This window comes from Lutra lutra, chromosome 3 (genome assembly GCF_902655055.1).
Source record: "Lutra lutra chromosome 3, mLutLut1.2, whole genome shotgun sequence".
NCBI classification, from domain to species: domain Eukaryota; kingdom Metazoa; phylum Chordata; class Mammalia; order Carnivora; family Mustelidae; genus Lutra; species Lutra lutra.
Genome location: NC_062280.1, coordinates 57,755,410 through 57,768,740, shown reverse-complemented (window position 1 = coordinate 57,768,740; position 13,331 = coordinate 57,755,410). Strand labels below are relative to the sequence as shown.

The following is a 13,331-nucleotide window of genomic DNA, read 5'->3' as shown; positions in this document are numbered from 1 at the left end:
TGAATTTGGGTTGTTGAAAGCTCAGATAGGGAGTCAAAAGCAAAGAAACAGCTCTGCTTCAAAGAAATATGTATTTCACACTTTCAACTCTTGGGATTCTTCAGATATTCCCTGTGAGATCCACTGAGGACTTATGACTTCTGAACAGTGGACCTGTGAACTGTGGGAAGCTCCTTTGGATAATACCAAACCATTATTCTCGAAAGTGTGCTGTTTAGAAACTATTCTTGAGAGGTAGTCTAAGAAAAGGATCCTTACAAAAAGAAAAAGGTTGAGAAATTATACAACATTGCTTCTGGTTAGACATTGTCATATGTACATCAGCATATCCTTTAAGAAGTACTGTCATAAATGAACTAGTTTAACTTTATGTAACAATGTTCGTGATGCTTTTATCCACCCAGTCTTTTTCTGAGAAACTCCTGCTAATTTCCTGAGGAATGCTTTTTGGGAAATATTAAACTTTTTTAACCCTAATATAAAGAGCGATATCTAAGGAAAGTGAAGATCTATCTTATAGATCATCCAAGAGGTTTTGTTTATTATTGTCTTTGGAAGTGTATCATTAATATGGGTAAATTTGTGCCAATTCAAAATAAGCCTTAAATGGGGAAAAGTGAAGTCAATCAATGTTTTAAATTCTCTATTCATCTGCTAGTTTTACACTATTCTCTAAGACCAAATTTAACATCGAAATGTTAGGGACACCTGAGTGGCTCAGTTGGTTAAGCACCTGACTCCTGATTTGGGCTCAGGTTGTGGTTTCAGGGTTGTGAGATCAACTTTATGAAGGGCTAAGCATGGAGCCTGCTTAAGATTCTCCCTCTGCCTCTCCCTCTGTCCCTCCCTTCCCGTGTGCTCACTATCTCTCTTAAAAAAAAAAAAAAAAAACAACTAAAATAACATCAAAGTGTCTGAAAACTTATTAATCTATTCATTTTAATACAATGAAATCATTTTTTTTAATGTATTTATTCATTTGAGAGAGAGAGCCCTAGCAGGGGGTGGAGCTGAGGGAGAGAATCTCAAGCAGACTCCCCATTGAGCACAGAGCCCTGGGGAGAACTGGTTCTTATGACCCTGAGATCATAACCTGAGCTGAAACCAAGAGTGGGGTGCTCAACTGATTGACCCACTCAGGAGCCCCAGTACAATGAGATAGTTTAATTTACATATCTGTCTTATTTTCCAATATTGTTTTTGAGTTGATTTAGCTGGGAAATAAAACTCTCTAAATCTATCAAAATAAAGTGTTCTAGATAAGTATTAAAATTATTGACTGTTTTTTATTTAACAGATCCAAAATCACATGTTCTGAGTATTCGAGATGAAAAAGAGAATAACTTTGTTCTTGAGCAACTTCTGCACTACAATAATATGGCTTCATGGGTCGTGTTAAGTATAACTTATGAAAGTAAGTTGTAAATCAGCTGATTTTCTCTATTTATATTCATACTTCATTATATACTATTTATCAAGCCACAAAAATATAGGTCTTCAAAATATGTTTACAAATATACAAAATTATAATTACGTACTTAGCAGAACTTCTTTTCTTTGATATATTCTTTTTTTTAAGATTTTTATTTATTTATTTGACAGAGAGAGAGAGACAGCAAGAGAGGGAACACAAACAGGGAGAGTGTGAGAGGGAGAAACAGTCTTCCTGCTGTACAGGGAGCCAGATGTGGGGCTCGATCCCGGGACCCTGGGATCATGACCCGAGCCGAAGACAGACGCTTAATGACTGAGCCACCCAGGCACCCCAGCAGAATATCTATAAATACCAGACAATTTTTAGATCTCAAATCTGCCATTAAAATGCCTTTACCACCAAGGTTAGAGTTAAATGGTGGAAAATAATTTCCTTTCTCCACTATCTCTCCTACCTATTCAAGACTAACTAAAAATGACCACACTGCCATAGAAATCTGTAATACTTACCTTGTATCTCTACTATGTATATGGGATAAATGAGAATGGAATTATACTTCCATTAATCTTGCACCTTTGGGTTTACAGTGTCGGCTTGGACTATGAGTTAGAAAAATGAGAAACAGTTTGACAATGAGATAGGTTATTTGAAATTGGGACTAAATGCCACAAGTCCAAGGCATAATTGCTATGAAATTTTTTAAAGATTCATTCATTCATTTCTTTTAGAGGGGGAGGAGAAAGAGAGTGTATGCATACACACACAGTGGCAGCGGAGGGGGAGGAGAGGGAGAGAATCTCCAGCAGACTCCCTGCTAAGCGGGAGCCCCACCCAGGGGCTCAACCCCACAACCCTGAGATCATGACGTGAGCTGAAATCAAGAGTCAGTCACCAACTAAGCTACCCAGGCACCCTGCTATAAAAGATTTTTTAAAACACAGACCCTAATAATATCAGAAATAAGACCAATTTAGAAAAATACTCAATTACAGATATCCTGAAAATCATAGAAGTTTTGGAATTAGGAAAAAAGTCACTCTGAAACATCACACATCAAAAGTATACATTTAGCCAAAAAAGGGTGGTGGGCCTTAATAAGGGGCATAGGGCAATGACAGTCAAAGGCAGAAGCTAAATTACTCAAATATGACCATTTAAAAAATAACCTTCTTGGTGTACCCAAGTGGCTTAGTTGGTTAAGCATCAGCCTTTGGCTCAGGTCATGATCCCAGGGTTGTGGGAAAGAGCCCTGCATCACATCTGGCTCCCTGGTCAGTGGAAAGTTGCTTCTCCCTCTGCCTTTCCCCCTGCTTGTGCTCCCTCTCAAATAAATAAAGTCTTTAAAATATATATATAGCTTTCTCCTTGCTATCTAACCTGACTCATTTTTTAGAGTTGCTAAAGTTTTTCTTAAATATTTATGGCATACAGATGAGTTAACAAAAATTAAGCTATCAGGCAATAGGTAAGACTTAGGTTGCCAATCAAAAATGAGTTCATCATAGTGGGACTTAAGGTCCCAAATCCTTTCTCCAATGACACTTGAATACCCTTAAAACTAAGAAGGGAAAAAAAAATGGAGAGAAAGTAGGTGGAAAGTTTCTAGGCTTTACCTAGAAATGACTGAGGAAACAGTGTTCCCGAAGAGACCAGTGGAGACCACATCCAGGATATAGAAATTTCAATTTTACCTTCTGATATACTGTTAGTTATATTGTCAGAAACAACCGAAAAATATTCTGTATTCTGAAAAACATTTTCAGAATAGACTTCCTTTTAACCATTGTAACTTCATTTTATAAATTTTATGTGTAACAAAATTTCAACTAAAGTATATAGACATGAATTCACATGATATAGAAAGATGTTTCAGGGCACCTGAGTGGCTCAGTGGGTTAAGCCTCTGCCTTCAGCTCAGGTCATGATCTCAGGGTCCTGGGATCGAGCCCCACATTAGGCTCTCTGCTCGGCGGGGACCCTGCTTCCCCCTCACTCTCTGCCTGCTTCTCTGCCTACTTGTGATCTGTCTCTGTCAAACAAATAAATTTTAAAAAAAGAAAGAAAGATGTCTCAAGCAAATAGCAAATTTGGTTTAAATCTAATTCTTACTGGTTTAATTCACATCCATAGATTTGTTTAATTATTTCAGTGTACTTAAATAACATTTAATTATATACCACTGGTACAAAGGATTTTTTTTTTAAGTTCTGACTTTTCAGAAGTAAGACTCTGTACAGAAACTACTAAGAGAAGCCACTTGTCAACTGAAAGATGCTTCAAGCCAAATGAAAAAGTGGGCCTTTTGTATAACAGTTTTAGGAATACACCATCACCCATCATGTTAGCCAGAAAATGGTCAGTTTAACATTCGGGGAGAGGGAAGGAGGGCCTGGGAGACATGAGGTGGATATAAAGCAGTTAGCAAGAACCGGATCATGTGTGCAGTGTTTCAAGTGTGTCTTTGCTGCAGGTGCATGCTTATTTATTTTTTTAAGATTTTATTTATTTGCGAGAGAGAGAATGAGAGAGCGAGCCCCAGAGGGGGAAGGGTCAGAGGGAGAAGCAGACTCCGTGCTGAGCAGGGAGTCCAGTGCAGGACTCCATCCTGGGACTCCAAGATCATGACCTGAGCCAAAGGCAGTCGCTTAACCAGCTGAGCCACCCAGGTGCCCCAAGGCACATGTTTAGGTATAGCACCTCAGAAGATGGCCATCAGTGAAAGGTACAAATAACCAGGACAACAATGGGTATGTATACTTTATAGTAACTTCACTCTTGATGCCAACTCATAATTTTAATAGGCCTAGCAACTTATTTTTCAGAAACTTTGATATATTCCCTCACACAATTCAGCCATTTAAGGTATACAATTTATTGACTTTTAATATAGTCACAGAGTTGTTTAGCTATCACTACCCCAGAAAGAAACATCATACCATTAGCACTCCTTCTTGATTCTCTATCCCTTCTCCCTACTCCCAACTACTGATCTACTGATCAACTACTGATCTATTTCCTGTCTCTACAGATTACCTATTCCAGGCATTTCATATAAATGAGATCATACAATATGTGAATTTTTTTGTGACTGGCTTGTTCTACTTAGCATAATGCCTTATGCATGTAACACTGTAGCAAGTATCTGTCTTTTTATGGCTGAATAATATTATATTCTGTGGATATACCATATTTTATTTATCCATTCATCAGTTGATAGACATTTAGATTCTTTTCACTTTTTTGGTTGTGAATAATGCCACTATGAACATTGACATACAGGTTTCTGTGTGGATGTATATTTTCACTTATCTTGGGTATATACCTAAGAGAGGAATTGCTGGGTCTTTTTTTAACCTTTTGAAGAACTAACAGATTGTTTTCCTAAACTGCTATGCCATTTTCCATATCTTCCAATTTTTTCCACATCTATGCCAACACTTGTTTTTGTCTCTTTTTTTGATTGTAGCCATCCTGGTAGCTATGAAGTGGTATCTAATTGAGGTTTTTACTTCCCTTCTATTTCATTTCCCTGTTGATATTAAAGATATTAAACATAATTTTATGTGCTTGTTATCTGCTTGTATATCATCTTTGGAAAAACTTTATTCAGATCATTTACCCATTTTTTAAATTATTTGTCTTTTTTATTGTTGAGTTATAAACATTCTTTAAACATTCTTTACATATTCTGGATATAAGTCCCTGGTCAAACTATTTGTAAATATTTTCTCCCATCACTTTATTTTTTTTTAAGTAAGCTCTATACCCAACATGGAACTCAAACTCACTACCCCAAGATAGAGTCACAACCCTACTAACTGAGTCAGCCAAGTGTCCCCCACCATCACTTTGATAGTAGAATTTGTAACACAAAACTTTTTTTAAGATTTTATTTATTTAGGGGCGCCTGGGTGGCTCAGTGGGTTAAGCCGCTGCCTTCAGCTCAGGTCATGATCTCAGGGTCCTGGGATCAAGTCCCACATCGGGCTTTCCGCTCAGTAGGGAGCCTGCTTCCCTCTCTCTCTCTCTGCCTGCCTCTCTGCCTACTTGTGATCTCTCTCTGTCAAATAAATAAATAAAATCTTAAAAAAAATTTTTATTTATTTATTTGCAAGAGCAAGTGTTTATAGGTTTATAGGTTTAGCTTTTACCTTTAGGTCTATAAGATCTATTCTGAGTTAATTTTATATATGGTAAAAGGAAAGGTTCTAACATATGTACATATGTAAATATGTTTATATGTATATTTAAGTTTATATAAATCATATATATATGTTTGCATGTAGATATCCTGTTGTCCTAGGGACTACTCTTTTATATTGAATTGTCTTGGCGCCCTTGTCAAAAATCGGTTGACTGGAGTGCCTGGGTGGCTCAGTGGGTTATGCCTCTGCCTTCGGCTCAGGTCATGATCTCAGGGTCCTGCGATCGAGCCCTGCATCAGGCTCTCTGCTCAGCAGGGAGCCTGCTTCCTACTCTCTCTCTCTGCCTACTTGTGATCTCTCTCTCTGTGTCAAATAAATAAATAAAGTCTTTTTTTTTTTAAAAGATTTTATTTATTTATTTGACAGAGAGAGATCACAAGCAGGCAGAGAGGCAGGCAGAGAGGCAGGCAGAGAGAGAGGAGGAAGCAGGCTCCCCGCTGAGCAGAGAGCCCGATGCGGGGCTCGATCCCAGGACCGTGAGATCATGACCCGAGCTGAAGGCAGCGGCTTAACCCACTGAGCCACCCAGGCGCCCCTAAATAAAGTCTTAAAATCGGTTTGCATAAATATGGACAATTGTGTATGGTTTTAGGTCCAGAGAAGGGTATTCTATTACTAGTTTTGTAATGTATTAATTTTTAAATAAAATAATTATATTCATTTTCATTATAATTAAACATATATACAGGAGAAATGAAAATTTGACTTTAAAAATAAAACATAAAGCTTATTACAGGATGGTGAAATTAGAAGCAAATTTTAATTTTTATGTTTATAATTTACACTTTCCAAATTAAAAATAAGCATGATTTACTGTTATAATCAGAAAACATTTTAAAGAATATACATAATCATATAGCTTTTTAGAAATTAAGTAAAGAAGAAAGAAAATCAGTTGAGTTTGAAATATTAAGTATAATTCAAGTCTTCATTTAATCTCTAAACATAGAAAAAAATGTTTCTTCCCTAGATAATTCTCTTCTGTGGTCTGATAAGACCATGCTGTCATACACAAATTGGAGAGGAGGAAGACCAGATATAAAAAATGACAAGTTTTTTGCTGGCTTGAGTACTGATGGCTTCTGGGATATTCAAACCTTCAATATTATCGAAGAAATACTTCACTATACCCAGAACAGCATTCTTGCTTGTAAAATTGAAATGGGTAAGTATGCTAATGTAGACTTTCCACCAGGGAAAGAGAACATAAGACCATCACCTCCACGAGTGGGAATCATGCAACTGTATTTTTTGAGTGCCTCCTCTATTTTCCGTCCTATGAAAGTTACTACCGAAGTTACAGAGGAAGGAAAAGACACAGTCCATGGTGTCATGGTCTTGAAATCAAGGAGTAAAATGTAGTTGGGGAAATAGCATTTAACTCTTTAGCTCTGCTTTGCATAGGTTAGTTTTAGGTTATTTGGTACAGGCTTACGTTTGTTGGAAAGTCAAAAGAGATCAGTGAAAGCAGGAATAATAAAAACGAGATGCTTTGAGGACAAGGCAAGACATGGTTGGGTCTTGAAGACTGGATAAGATTTTTATAAATAAGAAAGTGTAAAGTTTTGACATTCTAGCCTAAAAATAAATGTCTCTTAAGTTTGCCTAATTCCTTGCGTAAGTCTATTTTTAAATGCATATCAGTTTTAAATTTTTCATAGCTTAGAAAGTGTTATAATGGCCACTATGGTGTAAGACCTCTGCTAACATCCAGATCTCTCTTCATAGTGCCACAGAATAACTTTCTGGAGCATCATTTCAATCAGCAATCTCCAGTGTTTCCCTGTTACCAATTACTTTGAGTCCATGTAAACCTCTAAGACTTCTTAGAAAAACTGTCTATTCTACAATTCTAGGCTTTCTTCCAGCCCGTTTCTTCCCCCATTCTTGGTTCAATAAGGCTCTCTTTGTGTCAGGCTACTCTCTTAATTGTCCCATGTACAGTATATGCTGATCCTCATTTGCACCTTATGTATTTTTTTTATGGACAAAAGTCTTCCACCTTTTTTTTTTTTTTACTTCTTCAACAAACTTTTTATTTTAGAATGATTTTTATATTTATAAAAAAGTTACAGAGACAGTACAGAAAATTCCCATATACACCGTAACCAATTTTCCCTATTGATGACATCTTATATTACTATGGTACATTTGTCACGACTAATAAACCAGTATGATAGATTACTATTCACTGAAGTCCGTCCGTTATTCAGATTGTTTTTATTTTTTACTTAATGTCCCTTTTCTATTCAGGATGCTATCCGGAATACTATATTACATAGTATTACATAGTATTACATCTTGTCTCCTTAGGTTTCTCTTGGATGTGAAAATTTCTTAGACTTTTCTTACTTTTGATGACCTTGACGTTTTCAGGAGCATAGGTCATGTATTTGTGGAACATGCCTCACTTTGGGTTGAGTGATGTTTTTCTCGTGATTAGACTACAGTTGTGAGTTTGAGGTCTAGGAAAAAAAAACACAGAGGTAAAATGTCATTTTTATCACATCCCAGGAAGGGTATATGCCACCAACACGACTTACCACTGTTGATTTTAATCTTGATCACCTGGCTCTAGATGACGGTTGTTAGCTTTCTCCACTGCAAAGTTACTCTTTTCCCCAGTTCCATACCATACTGTTCATAAGGAAGTCACTATAATCAGCCCACACTCATAGACTGAAGAGTTACTCATCTTCTTGAGGGGGCATATCTATGTAAATTATTTGGAATTCTACTGTAAAAGAGATTTGTCTATTCTCTCCCAGTTTTACATTTGTTCAGTCAATTGTTTATATCAGTATGGGTTCATGGTTATATATTTTATACTTGGGGTTATAATCCAATGTTCTAGTTGTGACCGTTGGGAGTTCTTTCACTTGGTTCGTGTGCCTCTTTGAAGTACCCTCATCATTGTGGTTTTATTACTGTTACGCTATTCTTCATTTGTTTTTAGCTTACCTTCTGGTTACCTTACTTCTTTTTAGTCCTAATTTCATCTAACCTAAACTCTGCAAACCGAATTTGTTAAGCAGACTTTCTGACTCTCTTATTTCAGAGGAATCGTTCCGTCTCTACTCAGTCATGCATATCATATAATGGTTAATTGTCTGGCCTGCATTTCAGGTATTGTTGTTTTCTGTCCCCAATTCCTATGTGAGCTGCTTACATGAAAGACAATGTTTATACCTTTCTTAAATCAACCAGACAACTGTAATATTTAAGAACCTGTTATATGTGTTGTGGCTATAAGAAAAATAAAGTCTGCATTTTACTTCCCACATTAATAAGAAATCCAGTTTTATTTAACTTTAGAAATGATTGCATTTCCAGTCTTACCCAAAATACGTATTTTAAATAATTTAAATAATATCACTAATACTTTTAATTTAAATGTTGTAGTTGACTACAAGGAAGAATATAATGCTACTCTGCCACAGTTTATTCCATATGAAGATGGTATTTATAACGTTATTCAAAAAAAGGTAACATGGTATGAAGCATTAAACATGTGTTCTCAAAGTGGAGGTTATTTGGCAAGTGTTCATGACCAAAATGGCCAGCTCTTTCTGGAAGACATCGTAAAACGTGACGGATTTCCACTATGGGTTGGGCTCTCAAGTCATGATGTAAGTCTTGTCTTATTTTCCAGAAATTTTCCAAATGTGTTAGAAGGTTGGAAATTTGAGCATAATATATTAATTCAAAGTAAGACATCGGATTAAGTACTGGGACTCAATGGGCATAGCGTAGTGCTTTCTTACCTTTTTGCAAATAGAAAATTTTATCTTTTTGCAAATAGAAAATTATATATGTAGAATGCAGTAGGGCAAATGGTGGATTACAGCTGCCCTAGACACTGCCAGGCCATCCCAAGGACCCAGGAGATGAATATCTCAACATCACCTCTCTGTCACCTAGTTGGGGAGAACCAGTTGGAAATCAGGGAAAACAGGAATAGCACAGAAGCAGAAAAACCTGAGTTCTAGTACTGGTGATGGGTCTTCCATTTACGTGTTCGGGAATTGTGAGCAGGTTACTTAACCTTTGCAAGCTTATTTCTTCTTCATCTGTAAAACTGGGGTGATAGTATTTTCCTTAATATAAGATTATAGTGAATATTAACACATAAATTTATATAAGATGCCAAATAAAATTCTTAATATCAGGACTAATAAATGCATGTTTTCTTCTCACTTTCCCCCCCTACAAACTGCACTATTTTAGAATAATGTTTTGGTAGTAAACATATCTTTTGTGCCACTATTTGAATCTTATTAATTAATATATTCATATACCTATATAATGTCCAGTATTCCAAAGATAGGCATCTATTGAGATTAGGATTGAAGCCTAATTTAAATAATCTTTAGAACAAAGTGAAGAACATGAAAGAAAGGATGACAAATTAGGATTATAGAATCAGGGGAAAACCAAAAGTAATCTTCCCATATGAGTTTCTTGGGAAATATTTTTTTCTTCCAGTCCCCTGCTGTTTGATGGCTTTCATAGAATGAAAAAACGTAGCCAGAGACACAAACCGCAGAACTCTAAAACATAAAAAACAATATTCAGAATAATATGGAGGTTAGGATTTTAAATCTGTAATTCTGACAAATGGGAGCCCTTTGCATGTCATTTAATTTCAAGTGTTATATAAACTCATCCTTAAAAAAAATAAATCTGGAGACAGAGTATGGTAACTCTGTCTGTAAATTTAAACTTCTACTTAAATTGCACCAGAGTAAATGTCTCAAATCAAAGCATCAAAAGTAAATCCCTGATTTTACAAATAGGTCCAGACCTGTAACAATTATAAGCAAATAATTAACAATCCATTCCAATACTTCTTAAAGCATATGTGTGTGTGTGTGTGTGTGTGTATTCTTCTTAATGTTCTTTTTGAACATTCTTTTCTCTGGAATCAGGTTGTCTCTATTATTCTTTTTTAAAAAATCAATTCTTCTTCTAAAAAGTCCTAAGCTTTTTTTTTTTATCTCTATTATTCTTAAAACAGGGAAATGAATCAAGTTTTGAATGGTCTGATGGCAGTACATTTGACTACATCCCATGGAAAGATAAACAATCTGCTGGAAATTGTGTTGTCTTGGATCCAAAAGGAATTTGGAGACATGAAAAATGCAAGTCTGTTAGTGATGGTGCTATTTGTTATAAGCCTATAAAATGTAAGACTTGGTTTTGAATAACTATATTTATTAAAATATGACATTTTGTTTTGTGCACATGATTAAATACTCAAAGGAATTTTTTGTCAGTTTTTAAATAAGGTTTATTCACAAATCCTATAAAAATAATTTTGATACTTTGTGAAGAAAATCAAATATGATATACCCATTCAGGGTATGTTTCCGAAGACTTTCAATTCCTTTGTCACTGGGTACATATTACTCTAGAATTTGTGAATTTTAATTTTAATTTTAATTAGCAATGGTTTTCAAAGGCTGAAATACTCCTTTTAAAAAAGAGTTCAGCAGCATATAAATTTGAGAAATACCATAGGTTTGATTTACCATATTGATGGCTCTGGAAGTTTCTATAATAAAGAAATCAAGTTAACTTTGTGTAACTAAGCCTTTTCCAAACTTACATGACGCTTAAAAATCTAAGGAAAAAGCCCCTTCCATCAGGGGCTGTCAGGGTTATCCTGATAGGTGGAACCTTGAGGAAGAGCTTAAGAACCACGACCCCCCAGGAGCTGCAGAGGCCTGCTGGACAAGCCAAGGGATGGCGGCAGTGGCAGTCTCAGCACTTGCCATGCTTTCTGCTCCAAAGAATCCTCCACAGAAGAGTCAACACTTGGAATTAAACAGATTCAAGAGAAAAAAATGTGAAAACCTTATCCAGAGAAACAAGTGACTATAAGAAAGGGAGAATGATACCGAGAATGAGGAATGAACGGATAATCAAGAACTGACATCTCACTTGTTAGGTACAAAAAGTAGATGTAATGTTTTAGAAAAACAATTGGAATACATGAGAAATGTGGTAAAGTGGTAAAATGGAAAGGACAGCTGTGTTAGCTAAACAGACTTCATAGGATCAAGTAGAATGACAAGACAAACAAACACAAATTCAGTGCTGTACGGGGTTGAATAGTATCCCCCCTGAATTCATGACTACCCAGAATTGTACTTAGAAGTAGCCTTTGCAGATGTAATAGTTAAGAGGGGTCATGTAATGCTAATGCTTGATTAGGATGGGCTGTAAATCCAATGATGGCTGTCCTTGTAAGAGGAGAAAAACAGACAAAGAGGGAGAAAGCCCTTTGATGACAGGAGCAGAAATTGCCGTGATGCAGCTTCAAGCCACTAGAAGCGAGGAGGCCTGAAACAGATCCCCCCTCAGAGCCTCCAGAAGGAACCAATCCTGCTGACACCTCAGTTTTAGACTTGCCTCCAGAGCTATGAGAGAATAAATGTCTGTTGTTTTAAACCACCAGGTTTATAGTAATTTATTACGGCAGCTCTGGGAAACTAATACAAGAGCAAATTTTATTTTATTTTTTTAAAGATTTTATTTATTTATTTGACACAGAGAGCGAGAGAGCATGTGCAGGGGGAGCAGCAGAGGGAGAGGGAGATGCAGGGTCAGCTCAGCAGGGAGCCCAAAAAAGACCCAGACTCATGACCTGAGCCACTTCTGGGAAATGGAAAGAGGGACTAGAATAGATATTTGTCCAACCGTGTTCACAGCATCATTATTCACAATGGCCAAAAGGCAGAAGCAACCCAAGTTGTCCACTGACAGATGAATGCATAGCAAAATGTGTTATATACATACTATGGAATATTATTCAGCATTAAAAAAGAAGGAAATTCTGACACATAATACATGTTACAACCTGCATGGATGAATCTTGAGGACATTATTCTAAGCAAAATAAGCCAGACACAAAAGGACAAATACCATATGACTCCAATTATATGAGGTGCCTAGAGCTATCAAATTGATAGAAACAGAAAGTAGAGTGGTGGTTTCTGTGGTCAGGCAGGAATGGGGAGTTATTATTTAATGGGTACAAAAGACATAGCTACTCTCTGTAGGAGACAAATTGTGCTATGCATACATATTTTATAAACAAATTACCCAATTTTCACTTGTGGATATGATTTTAAACGTGTTTTTTTATATGGCAAGGTAAAACTAGTTTTATGTTATCAAGATAAAAAGAATCCAAAGAAAGAAACAATTTTAAGGATTATTTCAAAGTAGTTACAGGCCTGCCGAGCCTGTCTTTGCCTCTGCGGTTGTTTTTGCATTAGGGTAATTGCATCTTAGAGGTCTAAATTCTCTCTCCTACTTTCTAAGTTTTAAAAACGGTATTGCCAAAAGCTAATGAGAATGTACACTCTTAGAGTGTGGGCTGTAGCTTTCTCTGATGTGGGTACTGAGTTGAATGCTTCTTATCCACAGGAACCACAGTTTCAAAGAGTGGTTAGTGAGATTTTAAGTCAGATACTTTTTCTGTGCATCTTTACAGTCATGTCTAACATTTTTATAGCTAAAGAGGTGTCCTCTCATACATACTCTTCAAGATGTCCAACATTAAAAGGGAATGAGTCACAATGGATCCAGTACAAGGAGCACTGCTACGCATCTGACCGGGCATTGCACAATTTCTCAGAAGCCAAACAGTTCTGTTCAAAACTTGGTGAGTTACAATGTATTGA

At 36.3% G+C, this 13,331-nt stretch overlaps 1 protein-coding gene across 4 annotated transcripts in view; it reads left to right on the top strand.

Annotated features, from left to right (window-relative positions):
* LOC125095445 (CD302 antigen) overlaps positions 1 to 13,331 on the top strand; it is a 141,129-nt gene that overhangs the window by 81,021 nt on the left and 46,777 nt on the right. For all 4 annotated transcript variants that reach the window (XM_047721848.1, XM_047721847.1, XM_047721849.1 and 1 more), the window contains exons 28-32: positions 1,298 to 1,414; positions 6,611 to 6,805; positions 9,043 to 9,269; positions 10,658 to 10,826; positions 13,163 to 13,312. In XM_047721848.1, coding sequence (XP_047577804.1) covers positions 1,298 to 1,414; positions 6,611 to 6,805; positions 9,043 to 9,269; positions 10,658 to 10,826; positions 13,163 to 13,312 — 858 coding nt within the window. The remainder of the gene's footprint in view (positions 1 to 1,297; positions 1,415 to 6,610; positions 6,806 to 9,042; positions 9,270 to 10,657; positions 10,827 to 13,162; positions 13,313 to 13,331) is intronic.